Raw genomic sequence first — 20,366 nt, 5'->3', positions numbered from 1 at the left:
CTACTTTTCCTTCGAATTATGTTTTGTGACGTCATCGTAGCACTGACACTGCAGGTTGCTTTGTCAGCTAATCAGCTGGGGACGTCAGCGGCTATCAATACGGGCAGGCCAGAAGGGTTTAGTTTTTTGTTTCGAGCGATTTCAAATTCTAATAGGTCGATACTAGGATTGTAGAAAAAGAAATAAAAAACATATTTGACATACTTTCACTGAAGACTATTTCATGAAACAAGAGAACGTGAAGGACTGTTTTATTTCACATTCTATCAAGTAACAATACACATTTCCCAAACAAAGATTAATCCATATCTGATCTTTGATCCTATCCAATATCATACAAATATTATCATTCTGTTGTTTCAACAAGCTGGCTGAGCCCCATTTCCTAGGAATCCAAATATTAGGTGCTATACATACTGCATCATATTATGATTTTATTATTTATTAACTGAGTGATTAATTTCGAAAATTATAGGTAGAATGAGTTGAATATTCTACCGGTTGTACGGAAATCGGATCGGTATTTATTTTCATGTCACTCCGCAGACCTTGGACTTTTGTTTATTTGAAAAATGATAATAATTTACGCGTGAATACATCAAGTGCGCATTTATACGTAGGTACTTCAAATTAAAAATTTTCCTTTTTGGATTTGGAACATATGATAATCGGTGTTGATTCTTATCTTATGGTACAGAATATAAATAATGCTTCAGTTTAGTCATACTGGAAATTCCCTGTATAGAATATAGGTATTGATTTTAAAAGTATTCTCGACATTTTATTTTCATCATTTGTTCTAAACATAATTATGTTATCATTACCATATACATATCCTGATTATTTGATATCCGAGCTCGAGGATTATAGACGGGTATAATCCAATCAATCGAAGTATGAATCCATTTTTATCGACGCATTCCTAAATACCTCATCCATTTTTCTTTATTAAAAGCAAAGATTATAGAGTCTATAATCTTTAATTAAAATTATATAATAATTTTGGTGTAGGCATTTCAATATATTGAACATATCATCAGTATCTGAGGATTCATTATTCTATTTGGTAAAAGTTTACTTCACTGCCCACCCACAATTTTGTGGTCGGTTTTTTTTTAGATAAAGTATTGTATGAAAAATCGATTGGTACATGTCTCAACTTCGGTAGACTTGTAGTTTGTAGTTCGGAGGATATGATTTTTCGAAATTCTCATGAAAATTGCGAATATTTGATATAAATTTGTCGAATTGTAATATTTTCCCTGTTCGGCGCTTGAATAACTAAATCCAATCGTTTATTCGTTTCCTTTAATATCTTTATGGTATTTTCATGTAAAAATATGATTTTTCACTGTCCCAACCTGAACTAACCAAAAATCGAATTGTTGGTATTTTAAATTTAGAATTTTCGGAAGTATAATTCTGCACCAGGGTCATATACAAAAATGAAAATAAACATCAGAAAGCCTTGGTCGTTGACATCAGACAGTGGCGGGGATCAGTGCGATTCACAGACGGATACATCTTTGTCACTTGGTCAGTGAAAAATTAAAACAAAAACAATCTAGGACTTTCTGTCTGTGGTTTTGAGTTAGAACGCTGGATGAGTTTTGGTGTTAATTTTGAACGCAAGGAAATGATTTTCCGCTATTGAAAACATTCTGATCTCGTTCATACCAGAACAAAGATTATAGAGTTAGTTAAGAGTTAACTCTATAATCTTTGGTCTATGCCTTTATTGTACCACGTCTTGGCTGAACGCAGGATAACATCGTAGCTCACCATTAACATTACCATTATCACTTACATCATTGTGCAGTAACACCCTCGAACCGTTGAAAACCGTTCGGATAGATTTGGCAATACAGACAATACAGTATAGACACCAAAGATATTAATAATAATATGTTTGATAGACACCAACAGTTGGTGTATATACTGTGGCAATACCATTCATAACGAATCACATGTGCGTTCTTTGGCGTACTTCTTAAAATCACCTACGTATCCTCAAAGTTTCAACAATTTCAACAGTTCATTTTGGCGAGTTCTACCACAGAATACTAATATACCTTCACCATTTTAAAACATCCTGCACCATCCTTGCACCATGGCCTGCTCCGTTTATAAGTTTAAAATATTTATAAGATAAATAAAATCAGTAGTAACGTGACGAAAAGGTCCTTCGTCTTTTCGGATGGGATTGGCGAATCCAAAAATCTAGACGCCCTCTGCCGACTGAATTCCGAAACTACTTTGTCAGTACTGCAAAGTCAAAACAAGTGTTAGTTCTTTATGTTTTTTCTTATCTCACGTTGTCCAACAAAGTATTATAATTATTATTTGGAGAAGTTATATTGGGATTATTGTCTGGGTTTTTGAATAGAAATATTGATTCGGAAAAAATATTGGAAAAGGTATTTATATCAGTGCTTTCAACTGGCAGCAGTAAGGTTAAACGATTCTTCTTTGCGAGATTTTTCTGCTAAATTCAATCGATGATTTAGGAATACAATTTCATAATTTTCATACTTCCAAATGAATGCTTTTTCTCATGTGTAGATCTTGATCTTGTCTCTCGAGATTTCAGTATGAGGAATACCTACATCATAACATGGAATTGAAATACTTCAAATAGTAACTTCACAAACTCAGTATTTACTGCCTCAAAATTATTAGCTAGGTTTAATTCAAGAAAGAATCTGTGAAATAATAGGATTTTGTGTCTTGGTACAGTGGATCACCAGTATCATCGCTCTATTTTATTCCACAATTCATCCTTTTCAAATGAAATATTTCCAAAGAATGTTGATCTTTCTTTACGAAACTAAATCAATCAATTCACTTCCGATAAATATCTTGATTTTCTAGAAAAACTCTGTTAGGCCGTAAAAATCTCGAAAGGAGTACTGACAAACGTCAAAGTTTGTTTTCATTTCGCAGCGCCCTCAACGGTAATTGGATTCGCGAATTGCCGAACGCAACTCTCCATAGACAAAGATATGTGCTCTATGCACATATCTATGGCTTTATTTATTCTAACCCAACAAATTCATGCTTTTTCAAAAAGATAAAAAACCGAAAAGTGGAATCTTGAAAGTGCATTGCCAACATGCCAACTTATTGAAAGCTTGATTTCTACGTTAATTTTAATATAAAAACGTAAGTCAGCAACAAAGAGGTTAATCTTTGTCAGCAATCAGCATATACATATGTTTTCCTCTAGTGTCTGCATTTAGTGCATTTATTTGTTCCCTATAGTAAGCTTTTTTCATTTCAAGAGTACCTATAATATCATGCTACGTTCTGAATCTTCTAGGTACTGCCTATAAACGCCTCAGTCATAGGGATCAGCCCATTGTATATAGAGTGAAAACTAATTGTGCACCACTGCACTGTTAAGCCCAGTTTTTCCTCACAAGGGAACTGCTTTCTGATCGAAGATAAATAGGATCTTGATTTCGATTATTTTTTTAAATAATTAAAAAATGGAACATTTATTGAATGTGAGTATTATTATATTTTGTGTGAATGGAGTTGTGACCTTAACCATTGCAACCCTTTTGTTTCTAGGATCTGAGTTCACGTCTTTCTTCTGTAGCTTCAGACGAAGAATTAGAATCCATAATTTCCAATGAGTTGAGTAAAACTTTGGAAAATATTTCCTTTAAACAATACTTTCGACACAATCTGGGAACATACTGCAACTTCATATCACTCATTTTGAATAAAATCAAGTCGGTGAAAACAACCGTATTGTTTCTCCAAAATGAGTTAGTTTTCGATAGAAATTTCATCAGAGAAAAACAATTCTGCCAAAATTTTTTAGAAATAACTTTTCCAGTACTCATTAATCTTTTATGCAAGCACCAAGATCAGAGACTCTATGAAGAAATTTGTATAATTTTTAAGAAGGTGAGTTTTTTCACAATGCCACTATTCAGAAAAATGTTCCTGAATGATTTTCAAATTTGTGTGAGAAAGTATATTTTCTGGACTTAATGAGTCTTTTTCTTCAGGTTATCTTGAACAAAAAATCTATGGAGTTCCAAAATTATCTGGAAACTGTTCTGAAATTAACAGAAAATAAAGCAGAAGAAAAATTTGAGATCCCAAAGGCTCTCCTAAAAATAATAGGAACAACCTACAATTCACATATTGAAGGCTATTCAGCTTCTAAAGTAATTTTTCAATCAATAATCAATTCTTTCAAAGATTTCCGATTGATATATGCATTTACAATAGTTATTATTGAAGTATTAGGTTTTGATTTAAGTCGTGACTTCAGCATTAAAAAAGTATCAAAATTCAGCTCTCCAGATATTAAAATATCAAAATCTTTAATTTTTTTATCTCAAATATTACAAATTATGAAAGAGCACAAGTGTGAGTTAGATTGCTCAGTAATAATAAATTTCTCACAATTCATGGAAAATCTTGCCAATTCCATTCTTAATTTAACTACTAAACCTAATAAACACTGTTATGAGATACTGGAATACACAATTGACATCCATCCTTCATTTGTTGAGAAGTGTTTGAGCAATTTAGTTGCTTATTCAATGTTCTCTGATAATTCTGAATGCGAAGAGAATTATACTAGATTCATGTTGAAAGTGTTTGAAACTTATGCCAAATTGCATAGAATCCAAAATCTGATTTCCAAGATGTTACCTATTCTCAAATCCATCAACGACAATTCAAATTTCGAGGAATATTATATGTTCAAAGGCAGTAATGATTTACAACAAAAAATGGAAAGGAATTTGCTTGCTGACAAGGTACTTCCAGATGAAGTATTGAAGTATTTCTCCCAATGTGTGATGCAGATGACAAGTTGGCAATTCATGAATGTGTTTAAAACATTGATATTTCATCTAGATACAACAGTGGTTAGTTTTATGGAGCTTAATGAAGGTAAAGTTCCCTTCAAAAATTTTTTTTTTATGTTGAAGTTATAGAAGGTAAATCGGAATTGTCCTGCTATATTTCTGCATCTACCACTCAGGTCATTAGCAGTGGTTTTTCTTACATTACTTCCAAAAACATACCATAATCCCTAGAAATATTGCTTGACATTTTACCTCCACTTTGTACAATACTGAAATGTATGATGGAATCTTGAAAAAATTCATAAATTTGTAGTTGAAGTCGATAGGTTCCTGCAACCGTTACAGTTTATTATTTGATATTTTCATCCCTTTTATCTTTTCAGGCATCCATAATAGTTTTCTTGAATTGATATGTAAGTTAACCTCGGAGCTATTGAAGATTAACAGAATAGATGAAAACACTACTACCCCAAAAATAATAGATAATTACATTGCGAGCATGGGTAATGTGAAAAACATATTGAATAAATTTGGGGGGGCCCTATTAGAAAGAGAACATGTGAGTTCCTCATCCCTTCTTCGAAAGAAGCTCACCCTGTTTCCATTCCAATTTTAAATATATTTTTTAGGATCAGTTACTGGTTAGAGTGTTCCTTGATCTTTCTAACAATTGGGCTGAAAGGATGCTGTATTACTACAACACTGGTTATTTTAAAGATGAAGGAATATTTTCAGATGTAAATCATCCCAGCTATCTCTTTTCTTTCTTGACTAATGAACAATGGATATTATTGTCTCAAAGGATAATGAATTTTGGAGAATCTAACTGCAAATATCTTATGGTAATTTTTCATTATTTTTTTTATAGAAAATAACCATCACTTTTCTCTTGCTGCACAAATTACCAAAATTGCTCATTTATTTTAAAAAGTGAAGAAAAATGAAAATGTTTTGCATGAAAAAGATTTCACCAGAAAATATACAATTATTGGTGACTGTTTAATTTGATGATTTTGCAGTAGTCTGCAAAGCAATTGGATATAATTTTCAAAATTTTTATGTTTAATGAATACCTTTTCATATATTTTTCCAGCTAATACTAACAGTGAAAAAATTGAGTGCGATGTCGCTTGGAAATAAAATAGATGAAAATACTCAGCAGGAGGCCATTCATCAAATAACATCTAATATGGAGAGTGCTTGTGAATATATTGTTTCTGAGAGGTTCATAAGTAAGCACTTGGTACAAAAATTAGATTCAGATGTCATTATGCATATTTGTGACAATGTATTGAGCTTGCTTGATAATCGACCTAATATGTTCAGACAAACTTGCTACTCAGAAGTTTGGAGAAATGCTTTGAGTTATGTCTTGCTTAAGAAAATTGCAAAAACATTATCAAAAGGTAAATCAAGTTCTCCACTTAAAAAACTAATGTCAGCAATTGATGGAGAAATCTGTAATTCAAACTCAGAGGAAGAGGAAATATATTTAAAAAAGTTGAAGAATGTGTTTGAGGAACACCTTTGGATTGATGCTGACAGTTGCAAGAAGGACTGTGAAGACAAAGTCCAAACATATGCCACCTGCCTGATGCACTTAGATTTTTCATTGTTTTCCACTAAATTGAAGTCTTTAATTTTATTAGGGCTCTTTTTATTACACAAACATTTCTGGGGCAGTAAATGCGAGTTTAAAGATATTTTAGAAGACTGGATAAAATGTAAGTTCCCTATTATCCAGCCTGAGAATTACTCATTGAAAGATGTCTTTTCTAGATTCGATTCAAGAGATCAAAATTGATTTGACTCAGTTATTTGAACCTGTGTCATTGGTTCAAAATTTAACGTCAAATTTCAACAGAAAAGAGGAATTAATTATTGCTTTATCTGAAACAAGCTTGAAGAATGAAGATACTTTAAGGAGTCTTATTCCTGGTATCAATTATTTACTAAAGGATCCAGATAATGCTGCAAATTTACAGTATTCGTTATTATTCCTGAAGGATTTGAAGAAAGTAAGTAGTAGAATATTTATTTGACTGAAGATACAGTTTGATTTATGTTTACACTTGGGAAGGGATAGGCAGAATTTGAATCATGTAGTATTTTTTTGTTATGTTGTAACAGTGGTATCAATACTAATAAATAAAATTGGAGTGTCTGTATGTAATTTTTCAAATCAGATTTTTTTTTGCGTATTTTGGGTTATTTCCATGTTATCTGCACCTAAGCAATTCTTTTTGAATTTTTTTGCCAGTCTATTTGTTAGGGGTAATCTCAGATTTCCCCAACCAATTTTTACAAGACTTTGACTCTCCAAGAAAAGCTTTAGAATACAAAAAATAGTAGTACAGTAAAATGGAGTAGATTTTAGTGGATCCAAAGACATTGTGGCCCAGTAAAAAGTGTCAAGAGGGTAGTGCCAAAATAGGTAGAACTATAAGATTTCTCATATCACGAAACTCCTGTGTACCAGTAATTTTCTTTTGTTCGCCTCCTGGAAAAAAACGAAAATAGGGTCTCTCAATTTTGTCTCGAGAATCTGTGACCAAATTTTCTTGCATTAATTTCGGGACACCCCGTTATGCATATCATAAGACTCACACCCCTGTATTGGGTAATTAAATTCATGTGAAAAAACATATGATCATACCACTAAATGAGGCCTATTTTCTCCTTAGCTCTTGTTTAAGATCTGTTTCATTGCAGATGAAAAAATCTGAATTCTGTTCGGAACTCAGAGATAAAATTCTCCATGTGAACTTTGAGGTGGTAACCACAAAAGAGGCCAATGTACTGTTGATACCATCTTATGTCTGCTGTTTGAAGCACTGGATTGTCCTTGAGCAAGAAAACAAGTTGGGAATGTTGATAGAAAAATTGGACGAGTATGTAGAAATAATATTAGGACTGGAAAGTTGCATTCTTCCAAAAGGAAGTGCGTCATTATTTGGTACAGTTTTACCCAATAAGCACATCTTCAAAATATCTATTGAATTTCCATTGAAGATATGGACTCATTGCAAAACAAAATCAGTGGATTCTATTGAAGAACAAGATTTTTCAAGGATGTTCTGTTTAATTTTTGAACATGTCCAAAATGACACATTTGCAGAAGTATCATCGGACCTTTTAAATATGACGGTAAGATAATTATAAAAAATTACATTTAGGCACTAAGGGTGCAACTTTAAAATACCATGTGGAGAATATGATATGTCATATAAACTGAATTTTCTGATCATTCAAATTTTACCAATACTGGGTAATTATTTTTGAAAATTATTACAACTGTTTCAGATTGAATCAATAAACAAAAGGGATTCTTCAAAACTTTTAAAGCACTTGCAAATTTGCACACTGCTCTTGCATTCCTCTCTCAATCCTGTGAAGTTCGAATTGAGGCAAAAATTTTTGGAGGAGCTCATGATTGGATTAGATGATCTTAAGAAAGATATTGTTTCAAATCAGGAGATTTTCCATGCAATTGGCCAGTTTGAAATGGCCCTCATTAATGAAAAGCATGTAAGTATTCCATTGAGATAACATATTTATGAGCATATTTGAAAGCAATTTACTTTTAAGTTCTTGTAAAACATATTTCTTGCAATGGCATTAATTTGTGGAAATTTACTATTTTTTGTCTAATTTGGTATTTGTTTTTTTTTAGCTCATTTTATCGCCAGCAATAATGAGCATGTTGCTTATGAGCATATACTCATTGTTGCAAAAACCAACAGGATTCTATGAGAATTTTACTTCATCTACGAATTATATGGAGTGTTTATTGAAGCATCGAAGTTCTATGATAATGGATAGGATTTCATGTTATCTAAAAGTATTCAGAAGATTATTATTCTCTTTATGCTCTAAATGCAATGAAGAAGTTAACAACAATAATCTCAGTGAATTGGAAGACCTGACAGACTGTGCTCATCAATTAGAAAAATTAATTAGACATCTGGTACTTTTCAAAAAGGATATATCAAGAATATCATGTCATCTTTTACAAGATATTTTATTCATATATGAGACTCTGAGCCTATTTCCAAAAGTGAAGGTAAAGACTCTGCCTTATTGATGTGAAAAATCCTTGTTGTTTCTTCAAACTTTTTCATTGTTTCAAATTTTAAATTGGTTGATTTGTCTTAATTTTTAATGGTACCATAATCATTTGTATTTTAATTATATTAAATTTCAATCTTACAGGTCCATTTAAACAATATGATGTTCAGTCTACTTTCTGGGTGTGACCATCATGCAGTTGCCTATCTCCACAGGGTTTTAAGCAGTGGATCTACGGAATTATTCAAAAAGGTGTTGAATGAATACAAGAGATTCCATAGGTTCACTGGAAAAGTTTAATGATCTACTTTTGTAGATATTGACGAGAATTTTATAATATATTTGAATATCTGTTGAAATTCAAGGTTTTTGCTGAATATTTTTTGGCTTGGACGTCTGTATATATGTATAATACTTGAAATATATATTTCTTTACCATCAACAGGCAATATTTAGTTTGATTTTTGAAATTTTATATTGATGCTTTTTGGAAAATGTATTTGTTATTTTATATTAGGTACTTCTATATTTCCATTATAATAGCAAAACTACTATTCTCAACTCATGTGTCTCACCTTATTACTCTCAAAGGCAGTATTTATATGGGCGAGTATAACTTGTTGAGAATAGTTATTTTTCTAACAAGTACAGGGCAAACAGTAACCTGCCATGACACATCAGTTACACGTTACATTAATTTTAACCTTTTCCTCCAATTTCCCTCACTTATTCGAGTTTCGGGTCCGCTGTGCAATCTGTAATCTGTGGTTGAAGGCCCCCTCAGCTCCACTTGGACAAAGAGTAACCAACAAGAGGATGCACTCTGTCATTTTGGCCGGTTGGGTTTCAATGACCTTGAGGGAATACTCATAATTCGATATTCGAACTATTTTGAAAGAAGTCGCATTATTTTCATAAACGGAAATTGATTCGTTTCCGACAGGATACGAAAACGAAAGCCGATATCTGCCGATATTCGTTCGGTTCGCAACTCGCAATTTGATTGGACGCCCAGATTCTGATTTGACTGCGGATGATTCTGTTCGCAGTATTCTGGCGCGTATCGTGTCCCCACTCCAAGGTTAAAATTCCATGAGTCAGATTTCGCCTTGTAAATTGACAAAGATTATAGAGAATTCTCTATAATCTTTGGTAAATTGACAGAGTGAAACCTCTTGTTGGTTACTCTTTGACTTGGACTCATTTCAGCAACGCTCAACTTCGCATTCAGTGGCCAGGTATCCTAATCCACAGAACAGACTTACTTTATGTCCTAATCATATGCTACGCCACTGGGCACTGCGCGCGCCATTGCAAGGAACATTCATTCACATTGGATGTTCTGTGATTCCGCCCATAAACAAACTACGCCATTAAACGAATTACGAACAAGTGATTAAGCTGGAGCGACTACTAGATCACTAGAAAAGGAAGTCTTAAAACCTTTTGAATAAAAATGAATGCTGCTAAGGTATTTCTGAATATATATATATTTGAAATATATGTATTTATTTTGTCGGGTTATTGCTAGCGTATGAGTTTCAAAAAATTGATTATGTAATTTTCCCTATTTCAGAGACTAGTACCAGTTTCTGGAACTTTACTCAGGCAATTCCATAAAACCAATGTAGTACGTGCAACCGAAGAACAAATGTATGCTAAAAGACAAAGACTAAGGAAATTGCAAGAAAAATTCCAGGTACGTTCTCCTTGCATCCCAGTCGGCTAAGAAAGTAAAAGCAAGCCAACCATAAATATTTGTTTCTTCAATAGAATCGACGGATTTCAGAAAAATACCAATAATTTAAAATTATCCATCAATTTTCCAATAAGAACATCATAATTTCAAAAGTATCAAATCTTCCAAAACAGAAAAACAACCTTTGTATGCTTCAGTCACTCTATCACTAAAATAATTGATATTTATCGGTATTTATGATCTGCTCTTTCATTTTAACTTGTGACAGTATCATTTGTTTTCAGATTCCTGATGGTACTCCAGTCTATTTGAAAGGAGGATTCACAGATAGGCTGTTATTTGGAACAACCTGCATATTGTTACTTGTATCAATGGGAATGTCTGCAGAAACCATATATCAGCTTCTCATTAAGTGAATTGTGATAGTTAATGATTAGAATGAAAGTAGTCAGTACTTGTCTCATCTATTGTTAAAAAAAAAATCATAAAAACTATATATAAGTTTTTACTCTTTTGATTCTAGTTAACATTTTCAATAGATGTTGAAGTCCCATTCTTAAAATGAAAAAACTTTGTGGTCTGTATAATGTTAGTATGAGTATGTATGTATGTTGCCTGATAAGCAATTTGTGTTTGTGCATACATATTCCTCGAATTTCTGTTGAATCCTATGATTCATAACAATACTAATGGTTGCTAACTCGAGTCCCCTCATCCTCATAGTATGTATTATCAAAGAGTTGTTACTCTTTCTATTGCCTATGAGCATAACAAAATATTAAAATCTCAACAAAATTCCTAGATATGTTTAATTTAGCTGATATCTTGAAAAGTTTATTTAGGGATGACGGAAATGAAAAAAAATTGATATTATTTAGAAATATCGGTATTAATATTTTTACAAAAAAATATCGTTTTATCGGTACGATTTCTAACAGGATAATACGGTTTATAGAATTCATACAATATTAGTAGGTAAATACTAGTCGACGGACACTTTCTCCAATGAAACAAATTATTATATGAAATCGGGAACAACTATAAAAAAAATTGATTAAATATATTTATACTAATTGACCAGAGATATAGATTCTATATCTCTGTAATTGACTCAATATTCATGGGAAGAAGTGTTCTGACGGTCTGCAAAGATTCAATAGTTCGAATTTTATTTTGAGAAATGAAATACATATCCCCAAAAAATATGGATGAGAGCCAGAGATATAGAAGGGATATATATCTCTGATGAGAGCCAGCTTGACGATGAATTTTGTTGAACATGAACGGTAGTTTCATCAAAGAGGAACCTTTCTTAGAATATAGAATATTCTATGTTCTAAGGAACCTTTGGCGTATGGTCCGTATATACACATTTGGTAACCGCAAGTTACCAGAGCGGTTACTCTGGTGACTGATATTGAACCAAATTGTCAGGAATTCGACATATACGGACCGCCCACTCACTAACCAGAAGTAACCAAAGTGTATATACGGACCACAGCCTTGGTTTCATATTTCTGTCTGTGTTAGTTCAGTCAGAGAGTCTCTGGTTCCGTCAAAGATTTTCCTCTATGGTTTAGTGGATCAGCTGATGATGATGTTCCTCTTCTGTGTTATCAACAGTTTTTTGAAATGAAACCATAGAAATCTACTGTTTACTTTTCAGTAGTGTTTGTGTATGTTACATTTTAATATTTAAAAAAAGTATTTTTGTTCAAAACGAGAGTGAGTTAATTAATTTTCGATTAAGATCTCACTTGGAAGTGAAACATTATGAAGCTTCCATGTGCTTTGACAATACTTGATAGAAGTTTATCATCTCATGGAAAAAAATCCAATAAACCTGTGAACTCTACCATAGCTATCTGTAAGCACCCAAAGGCAGATAAACATTGCTTAATTGTATTTAATGCCAAAAATGCAAATGGAACTAAGTACGATGTGAATGGGAATATTCAGAAACTTCACACCAAATTTTTAAATGAAGGAAAAGTAACTATACAATTCAAGCATCCTCCTCATGATATCTATATTCAGGCAACAGTGATTTTGCTGAAATCATTTCTAAGTATTTTGCATGGTGTTATAACAGGTACTAGCAAGACGAAGGATTCAAGAGTTCTCAGTTTGTCAGTAAATGTAACTGCTAAATTTGTTGCACCAACAAAGTTAGTCATAAAAAGTAGGTCTGAGTATCCCTTTAAAGGATTTCCGCCAACCTTGGAAAACTTAACGATAGAAGGAATAAGAAGGTGTGGTCTGGATTTGGGAATACTGAGGCTAACAAAGCTCAAAGTGTTAAATATTAGTGATAACAATATATCAACAATACCTGAAGAGTTTAGCCTCATGAAAAACTTGAAAGTGCTCGATATTTCTAAAAATCATTTTCATCAAAGTTCTTCCAGAGATTGGAGATGGCTCAGTGGAAATCTGTGTGACACACTTGTTTCGTTGAATATGGCCTCTAATAAATTGAAATTTTTGACTGTATATATAATAAAATTAAGAAATCTACACTCATTAGATGTTAGTGATAATCAATTGAAGGAAATTCCTAATGGCATTGGGTGTTTGAGAAAACTTAAATCATTAAGGGTTCATAGTAATTTTTTAGATAGACTGCCTGGAAGTATCAAATGTTTGAGACTTGTAGATTTGAATGTATCAAATAATAGATTTGAATCATCAGACCAAGAATCTTTTGTGAACCAAATACCAATTTCTAAAACTATTCTAGCAGCTTCCTTGAAAGAATTGGCAGCACAAAAAGTTTTGGAGTTGGGATTTAAGTATGATGCATCAATTATTCCAGCAACTCTTGTATTTTATCTTGATTCAGACGCAAAATATTGTCCATGTGGTAAACCCTGCTTCAATGTTTATTCATATAAATGTAATAATTTAAATTTGAGTACCATTTCTGATGCAGTGATCACCAACCCGTTGGGTGGATTAATTATCAAAACGGATTGTTATTTCTGTTCTCACAAGTGTGCTAGAATTTATAATGTGAATAGAGTGCCCTTAGTTAGGTAGGACGCACTGGATCTCAATTGAGATAATATTTCAAGTTGAGATTCTGTGAGTTTTGGAACTTATTTGGATGGATACATTAATGTACTATCGGACATTTAATAGTGATCTACTGGGGAAAGCTTTTTGAGTCAATATCGTAACATAATTTACCGACATTGCTTTTTTTTTGTACAGCAATGCATACATGAAATTAATAAAATTATCTCACATCACAGATGAAGATGTGGATTACTTTGAAGTACCTTAATATCTCTCGATTATGGTGTCTTGAATTCTTATCTTGGAAAGATTAAAATTTGATATATAATTCGAAAGCTAAAGAGATTTTTGCAATCATCTAAACATTGCATAATGGAAAAGCGGCGTGTACTTGTTAAATTGAATCTGATCAATTGTTATAATAATGTCTGAAATATTTATGGTTAGTTCTAATGGAAACACAATAACAATATTGTGATGGTCTACTATATTGTATGTAGCCTGGAAATGAGCAAAAATGATTTTTCGCTATATCTTCTAATGGCTCTTTTTCAACTGAATTGCCATCATTAGTAAATCCAAATAACTCAAACTGTGGAAATGACTTATTGCCAAAATTTTCCCGTTGATATTGTTTTGACTTAAAGTTAATGCTTGGATGTTAATATTCTCTTTTCAACTCTATAGGCAACTGAATAATACTGTATATACTCATTTATTTTCAGGGGCTAATAATGATTATTTTGGTGTATATATTCAGTCATTATATTTAAAAAAAATGCACGTACTATCATTCTGAATATATAAGTGTTCGTTGAATTTTACATTTGTAGTAATTATAAAATAAAAAATTGTGCCATACACAATTCAATATAGTATGTTTGATAATACTAATGACATTGTGTAAGTTTATTAACTCTCTAAATATACGTATTTAAGTGAAGAAGGTACAATTAGATGCAAGCATGTCTGTATCATAATTCAATGGTTTTTTTATATCATCTGAATCTGAGTAAAATTCTTCTTTCTTTCTTAATATTTCTCAAGAAAGCTATATTTAGCATTGCAGATTTTTTTGAATCATTCAAAATGAAATAAATTGAAGATCATTAACGTCAGATATGTAAAATTGTTTCATCACAGTTTGAACCAATCTCATTGGTTCGCACGGCCATGCAATTACTAATAGAAATTATGTTTTTTTAACTCAAGCTTTTTTAAGTAGGTACAACCGTTTCCTCAGTGTACATTGGAAATGTAATCAGTTAATTCAAGCTAGTGCCTTTTTATATGAATTTGATAATTCTTACATTTTGATGAAAATATTAATGCACTTTATCCGTAGTTTTTGTGATACATATTCATATTTTGATAATATTTATTGTATGAAGGAACTTGTTCAGTTTACAATTCAATGTAATTTTATAAGTATACATATATTCTTCCTTTTATATTGGAATATGTATTATATCTATATATTCATTGTCACACTCTCTAATCTTTGGTCACACTCTACCCTCCATAGTCACAACTCTGAATTGAATTTGGACGTCCACCGCAGACATCCAATGGATATCCCATTAGAACTATCAATGGTACAAAAATGGACATTCACTATGAAGTTACCTACCGTTACCTTTTACTTCCCTAGGTACCAACAAGTGCAACAGATGTTATTTTTAGTTCTATCTCAAAAACGGTTTTATCGAATGAAACTTATAGTTTTTCATTTATTTTATGAATCTTTTTCGACCACTAGATATCACCCACATCTTCCAGTTTTTTCATAACCATTACTTACCATAAAAATAACAAAAATTCAAAGGACCCAACTTTTGAAACTAAGTTGAGCGCTATCCAATGAATATTTGAACGTTTTGTAAAATGAAAGTATTTTTCATATTTTCTCGTATAATGCGCCGTTTTCGAGTAATTTGATGCTCAAAAATTAAAAAATATCTGAAATTTGAAAAATTGGGTACTTGGGCTGAATACAACTCTGTTTAAAAGATCCAAAGATGTGTAGTGCCACAGATTTAGCTATTCTGGAGGTAATTTTGCTTCTCCAGGGGTGTCATAGCTCATTATTATGCCTGCCGCAGACATGCAATTTTTAGTTTTGCAACTGTTTAGTTGCAGAAGTGCGTACAATGCATTTATATGGGGCCGCGCAGACATGCAACTGAAAAGTTGCAGCGATTGCCTATGTGTGCGCCCTCGAACCGCTTGCAATCAAACTGTTGCGCAACTGAATAGTTGCATGTCTGCGGCAGGCCTTATTAAAACTTAAAATGGCCATATCTTTTTATCAGGGCCGAATCGGGAAAAATTGTATAGGGAAAAAGTGTTTCTTTTGACCTTAAGAATCTACTGTTAAAATATTTGTACTCAAAGACTCACCCTTTAGGTCCAAGCCGATCCATATCATATTTATATTCCTTGATCGACACTATCGACAGGCAATGCCAAAATGATATTGGCGTTTCATAATTTTTTTTTCGTGTTTACTGAAGTAGCTTTGAAAATTCAAGTTATGCTTACAGATGCAAAATCAAACGAGGTTTTAAAGAGATTTCAAAATTTAATAGAAAACAAATTAAGATTTCAGAAGTAACAAATAAGGGTTCTCAATATACTTTTTGATTGAATTGATGAATTTCGCCATAGTGGCACCATCGATTATTCGATGATCTCCTGCACCAGTCATATAGAGAACTTTTTCGGCGTATACTTTAAAATTTTCATCGAATTTTGGTACAGTCTGGATAGCGCCAATAGCTGCTATTCCTATTTGAGGTGTTAATATCACTGGTGATGCAGAAACACCCCCTATGGTCCCAATGTTGGATAGAGTAAAAGTCCCATTTTTCAGATCTTCTATGGCAAAATTTCCATTTTTTCCTTTTTCCATTAAACGATTCAACTCTTGGGCTATTTCATAAATCCTTTTATTTTGTACATCATGTATCACTGGCACAGCCAAACCGACCTTTGTATCCATTGCAATTCCTATGTTATGATATTTTTTTACTGTAATACTTTCGTTTTCGAGATCTAGACTTGAATTTAACAGGGGATACTCGGATAAAGCTAGCGATATTGCTTTGATGAAGAAAGGTACGAAGGATAATTTTATACCACTTTCTGATTTTTTATTTAATTCCTCTCTCAATGCGGACAATTTAGTTATCCTTATTTCCTCAGTATAGTTGAAATGGGGTATACTCAGAGATGCAGTCATTGTCTGGAACATGGCTTTTTGAAAACCTTGCAACTTAACGACCTCTTCTTTTGATCCAACATCTGCAATTGATGTGTTGGAATGTTCTTCGTTATTTTTATCGAGAAAACGTAATACATCTTCTTTAAGAATACGGGAGTTTTTGCCTGTACCCTTCACATGCCTCAGATCTATTTTATATTGTCTGGCTAATCTCCTCACAGAAGGAATGCATAGGGAATAATCATTTTCATATTGACTTTCATCGCTCGCAAGTTGCTTCACGTTGTCTATAGAACCTGGAATTGTTTTATTGGGGTTTTCTAGTTTTGAAGCTGTTTTAGGCTCATCCTCAACTTCTATATCGATGAGCGGTTTTCCAACGTATGCAGTCTGATCAATATCGTAATGAATTTTCTTGACCACGCCGTCATATCTACTTGTTATGGTGACTGAAGCCTTGTCACTCTGTACTTCACAAATGTTGTCGAATTGGGCTACTTTGTCCCCTTCTTTGATGAACCATTCTTTAACAGCAACTTCTGTTATACCTTCTCCAATATCAGATAAAGTGAATGGTATGATATTGCCCAAAACACGGGCACTGCTATGGATTTCTCTTAGGATATCTCTAAGGGACAAATCGTTCTGCAAATGAAAAAATGTGAGATTATTCTAATATCCAGTCCTATATCATGAATCATTGTTCATTAGTTATTTTCCGATCTCTCGTGTCCGTAATATAGAGCCGTAGCCGTCTCTAGAGACGTCTGTGGACCAACAATCAGATCACTGCAAGAACTCAATGTGAAATTCTGCATAAAATAATGAGTTTGTTTATATATAATATCATAAACTAATCTGCCTTATTATAGGGCAGATAAGAATATGAAACCGGAGTGCAGTCAAAAAAGTCAGAAACTTAAACTACAGTTTTTTACTCAAGGTATGCCAATTCATGTGTCAGAATAGCGTCGTGCATGAACCAACGGAAAATTTATAATTTCATAATTCAATTGAGTTGGAAAGATGGTTAACCATCTCTTTTTTCCATCCCTTATTCCTCAACATAACTCAAATTTTTTTCACGCTGGATTAAGCTTCAGGACATTTTTTAATGACAAATTGCAAGAACTTGATTTTTTCTAAGGCAACAGTATTTATTTGCAGCTTGTTGGCTGCACAAGTATGGTACTCGACGGATAACATCATTGTGTATTAAACCTTAAACCCCCAATGATCTATGATAACATCGACTTCGTATATATTGTCAAAAATGCGCTGAAACTTAAGGAATCCAGTGTGAAAAAAAGGTTGAGTCATGTTGAATGGTTCTGAAGTTACTTTGCACATGGCACCTACGTCAAAATTAAGGCAGATGAGTTTACCTAGATGAAGCAAGGGTGCGTGATATCGACAATTAAGCGGCGAATCCAAAAATGTAACAAAAAAAAAAGACAGGACCGCATGTGTGTAAGTATTTTATTTTCGAACACAGTTGCAAAGAATCATTTTCTCAGACGGTGCGGGAAAAACGCCTGCTATTTCACCGAACAACAACAATGATTACGACATGCAGAATTACCTACGTCATATGAGTATATATTAATATGATATTAATTAATCAAATCGAATTAGATTTGTAAAATGGATATATTTATATATACTTCAAGCGCTTGCAGAATTTATGGATTAGAGGATTAGGTACAAACACCCTTGGGTCACCTATGTATAATAGGGAAAAAGAGAAATCTCTCAAATTCAAAATACACATCATTACTTTCTCGTTTTTGATATGATGTTATTGGTATGATGTAACTTTGAATGACATTTCTTAGATGACAATCTCATCCAAATATCAGGAAATTGCATTTACAATAATTTTTCCATCAAAATAAATTCAGGGTAAGAAATTTCATGACTTTATGCAGTTCATGTGATTTATGAAAGTGATGCGAACATTATATGGTTTGCAAGATAAAGATATTAATAATATATGCCTACTCATTCATATTAGTTTGCACTTCCATATAAGCATAAGAGTATTTAACTCAGAAGTGAGTTCTCTCAGAAGTTAAGCTGAATTCACAATCAATTCACGGGCCGAAGTGCACTTCGGCACGGAAGCTTAGCAGATGGCGTTCTCCGTTACCATTCACAATGAAATTCAAGACAAAATTTCTTGCAAGTTGCAAACTATCACTTCGGCAAGGAATTTTGTGCCGGCTATATATGATGCTGATGCTTATGTTTTGATCAGTTACATTTTTGATTCATTTGAGAATTTGGTTCCAAGATTATTGCGAATGGTAAATTTCGTGCCGAAGTGCACTTCGGCCCGCGAATTGATTGTGAATTCAGCTTTATGTTGAATCGAATAAAACAGTACCTACACCTATGTCTGACTTGAAATTATTATCTAGATTCCTCTTATCAATGATCTCTCTATATATTTTGGATCAATGTAGAAACATAATCAGATGATTTCGAGATTTATATTTTTCTTATATGTTATAATAGGTACTCACCTGTTTTGATACATAATTATTGATTAAATTTCTCATTTGAGTTCTACCTATGAAAGCCATGACTTCATTATTTTTCCACAGTACAACTGAATCAACTGATTTCTTGATTCACGACAACAATTAGGTATATGGAACTGATAACCTCTCTCAATCTCATATTCAAATCAGTTGGGTAACAATCGAAATGTTTATTCAGAATGTAGAGATATAAAACACAACAAAATGCTCATTATACATCATAGTTTCCTTCAGTTTTATTTCAGTTGAAGATTTCAGTTTTCGATAAAAAACAAAACTATGAAATGGACATATAACTAGTACTTGGAAATTATTTTCAGGCCTTGAAACGATTAGAGTATTTGCAAATAAAACGATTTTACTTTAAACGAGAACATTGGCGTAGCATTCCATAAAATCTTTGAATGAGATATGTAAATGTAAATGATGAAAAAAAAAGTTCATAATTAAAACGATTGGATAATCTAAGGGCATCATTTCATTTGTAATGAATTTGATTTATTATTTCGGCATTCTCAAAGATATTCCCGAGATTGATCTTTGGGCAGTCTTATATAGGTACTTGACGGTTATTTTAGTTTCGATATGGGGTACATAAATATGTACATGTAATATGCTGCGTCCCTCCATGTTATTTCGTTTGGGTATCGAAAAAAAGTCGCATAACAATAATTGTGTAGCACTGATTCTACACCCTAACAAAAGGTATATACTTACTATAGAGGACTGTCGCGTATATTACTAATATGTACTTCAACCGTTCAATCGATGATATAAAGCTAGATCGGTACTTGAAAGATATTTAAAAAAAATGAGTCAGTCATTTTTGTGCGCTCCTTCGAATTCATAATCGGGGAGTTCACCCATCCAAGTAATGAACTCACCCAAAGCTGCTTGGCACAAAATGAAGATCCGATTATGTTGAGAACTAGAAATTGGCTTTGAAATAAGGTTTTCAGAGTTCCTGTAAAGTTTGAGCATTC

At 32.7% G+C, this 20,366-nt stretch overlaps 4 protein-coding genes across 6 annotated transcripts; 3 read left to right on the top strand and 1 right to left on the bottom strand.

The window, feature by feature from the left end:
* The first annotated feature begins 3,007 nt into the window (after nucleotides 1-3,007).
* LOC123306560 lies at nucleotides 3,008-9,349 on the top strand. Of its 3 annotated transcripts, none has more exons than XM_044888610.1 (12): nucleotides 3,008-3,162; nucleotides 3,320-3,506; nucleotides 3,574-3,915; nucleotides 4,020-4,917; nucleotides 5,216-5,391; nucleotides 5,462-5,674; nucleotides 5,926-6,556; nucleotides 6,612-6,850; nucleotides 7,545-7,979; nucleotides 8,136-8,360; nucleotides 8,506-8,895; nucleotides 9,045-9,349. In XM_044888610.1, the coding sequence occupies exons 2-12, from the start codon at nucleotides 3,489-3,491 to the stop codon at nucleotides 9,198-9,200; spliced, it is 3,723 nt and encodes a 1,240-aa protein (XP_044744545.1). In that variant the 5' UTR covers nucleotides 3,008-3,162; nucleotides 3,320-3,488; the 3' UTR covers nucleotides 9,201-9,349. The 3 variants fall into 3 exon arrangements, with proteins under 3 accessions (XP_044744545.1, XP_044744547.1, XP_044744546.1); XM_044888612.1 differs by having other exon boundaries at nucleotides 3,037-3,181; XM_044888611.1 differs by having other exon boundaries at nucleotides 3,040-3,260.
* An 864-nt stretch (nucleotides 9,350-10,213) lies between these two features.
* LOC123306565 (cytochrome c oxidase subunit 7A2, mitochondrial-like) lies at nucleotides 10,214-11,103 on the top strand. The gene is made up of 3 exons (XM_044888617.1): nucleotides 10,214-10,371; nucleotides 10,477-10,599; nucleotides 10,884-11,103. The coding sequence occupies exons 1-3, from the start codon at nucleotides 10,357-10,359 to the stop codon at nucleotides 11,013-11,015; spliced, it is 270 nt and encodes an 89-aa protein (XP_044744552.1). The 5' UTR covers nucleotides 10,214-10,356; the 3' UTR covers nucleotides 11,016-11,103.
* Nucleotides 11,104-12,223: 1,120 nt separating this feature from the next.
* On the top strand, nucleotides 12,224-15,105 carry LOC123307841 (leucine-rich repeat protein 1). Its single transcript, XM_044890296.1, has one exon. It carries the CDS (start codon nucleotides 12,373-12,375, stop codon nucleotides 13,636-13,638), a length of 1,266 nt encoding a protein of 421 aa, XP_044746231.1. The 5' UTR covers nucleotides 12,224-12,372; the 3' UTR covers nucleotides 13,639-15,105.
* A 1,077-nt stretch (nucleotides 15,106-16,182) lies between these two features.
* Nucleotides 16,183-19,713, bottom strand: LOC123307947 (lipoamide acyltransferase component of branched-chain alpha-keto acid dehydrogenase complex, mitochondrial). The gene is made up of 2 exons (XM_044890452.1): nucleotides 19,366-19,713; nucleotides 16,183-17,485 (listed from the first exon to the last, which is right to left on the bottom strand). Exons 1-2 carry the CDS (start codon nucleotides 19,423-19,425, stop codon nucleotides 16,214-16,216), a joined length of 1,332 nt encoding a protein of 443 aa, XP_044746387.1. The 5' UTR covers nucleotides 19,426-19,713; the 3' UTR covers nucleotides 16,183-16,213.
* Between the last annotated feature and the right edge of the window lie 653 nt (nucleotides 19,714-20,366).

This window comes from Coccinella septempunctata, chromosome 2 (assembly GCF_907165205.1).
Source record: "Coccinella septempunctata chromosome 2, icCocSept1.1, whole genome shotgun sequence".
NCBI lineage: Eukaryota > Metazoa > Arthropoda > Insecta > Coleoptera > Coccinellidae > Coccinella > Coccinella septempunctata.
Note: the sequence above shows the minus strand (reverse complement) of the source record. Positions and strands in the feature narration are given on the sequence as shown.

Coding starts and splice junctions, on each gene's coding strand:
- LOC123306560 (XM_044888610.1), top strand. Junction 6,557..6,611: donor TTTAGAAGACTGGATAAAAT/GTAAGTTCCCTA, acceptor TGTCTTTTCTAG/ATTCGATTCAAGAGATCAAA. Junction 6,851..7,544: donor TCCTGAAGGATTTGAAGAAA/GTAAGTAGTAGA, acceptor GTTTCATTGCAG/ATGAAAAAATCTGAATTCTG.
- LOC123306565 (XM_044888617.1), top strand. Junction 10,600..10,883: donor AATTGCAAGAAAAATTCCAG/GTACGTTCTCCT, acceptor ATTTGTTTTCAG/ATTCCTGATGGTACTCCAGT.
- LOC123307841 (XM_044890296.1), top strand. CDS start 12,373: ATGAAGCTTCCATGTGCTTTGACAATACTTGATAGAAGTTTATCATCT.
- LOC123307947 (XM_044890452.1), bottom strand. CDS start 19,425: ATGGCTTTCATAGGTAGAACTCAAATGAGAAATTTAATCAATAATTAT. Junction 17,486..19,365: donor ATAATTATGTATCAAAACAG/GTGAGTACCTAT, acceptor TTTCATTTGCAG/AACGATTTGTCCCTTAGAGA.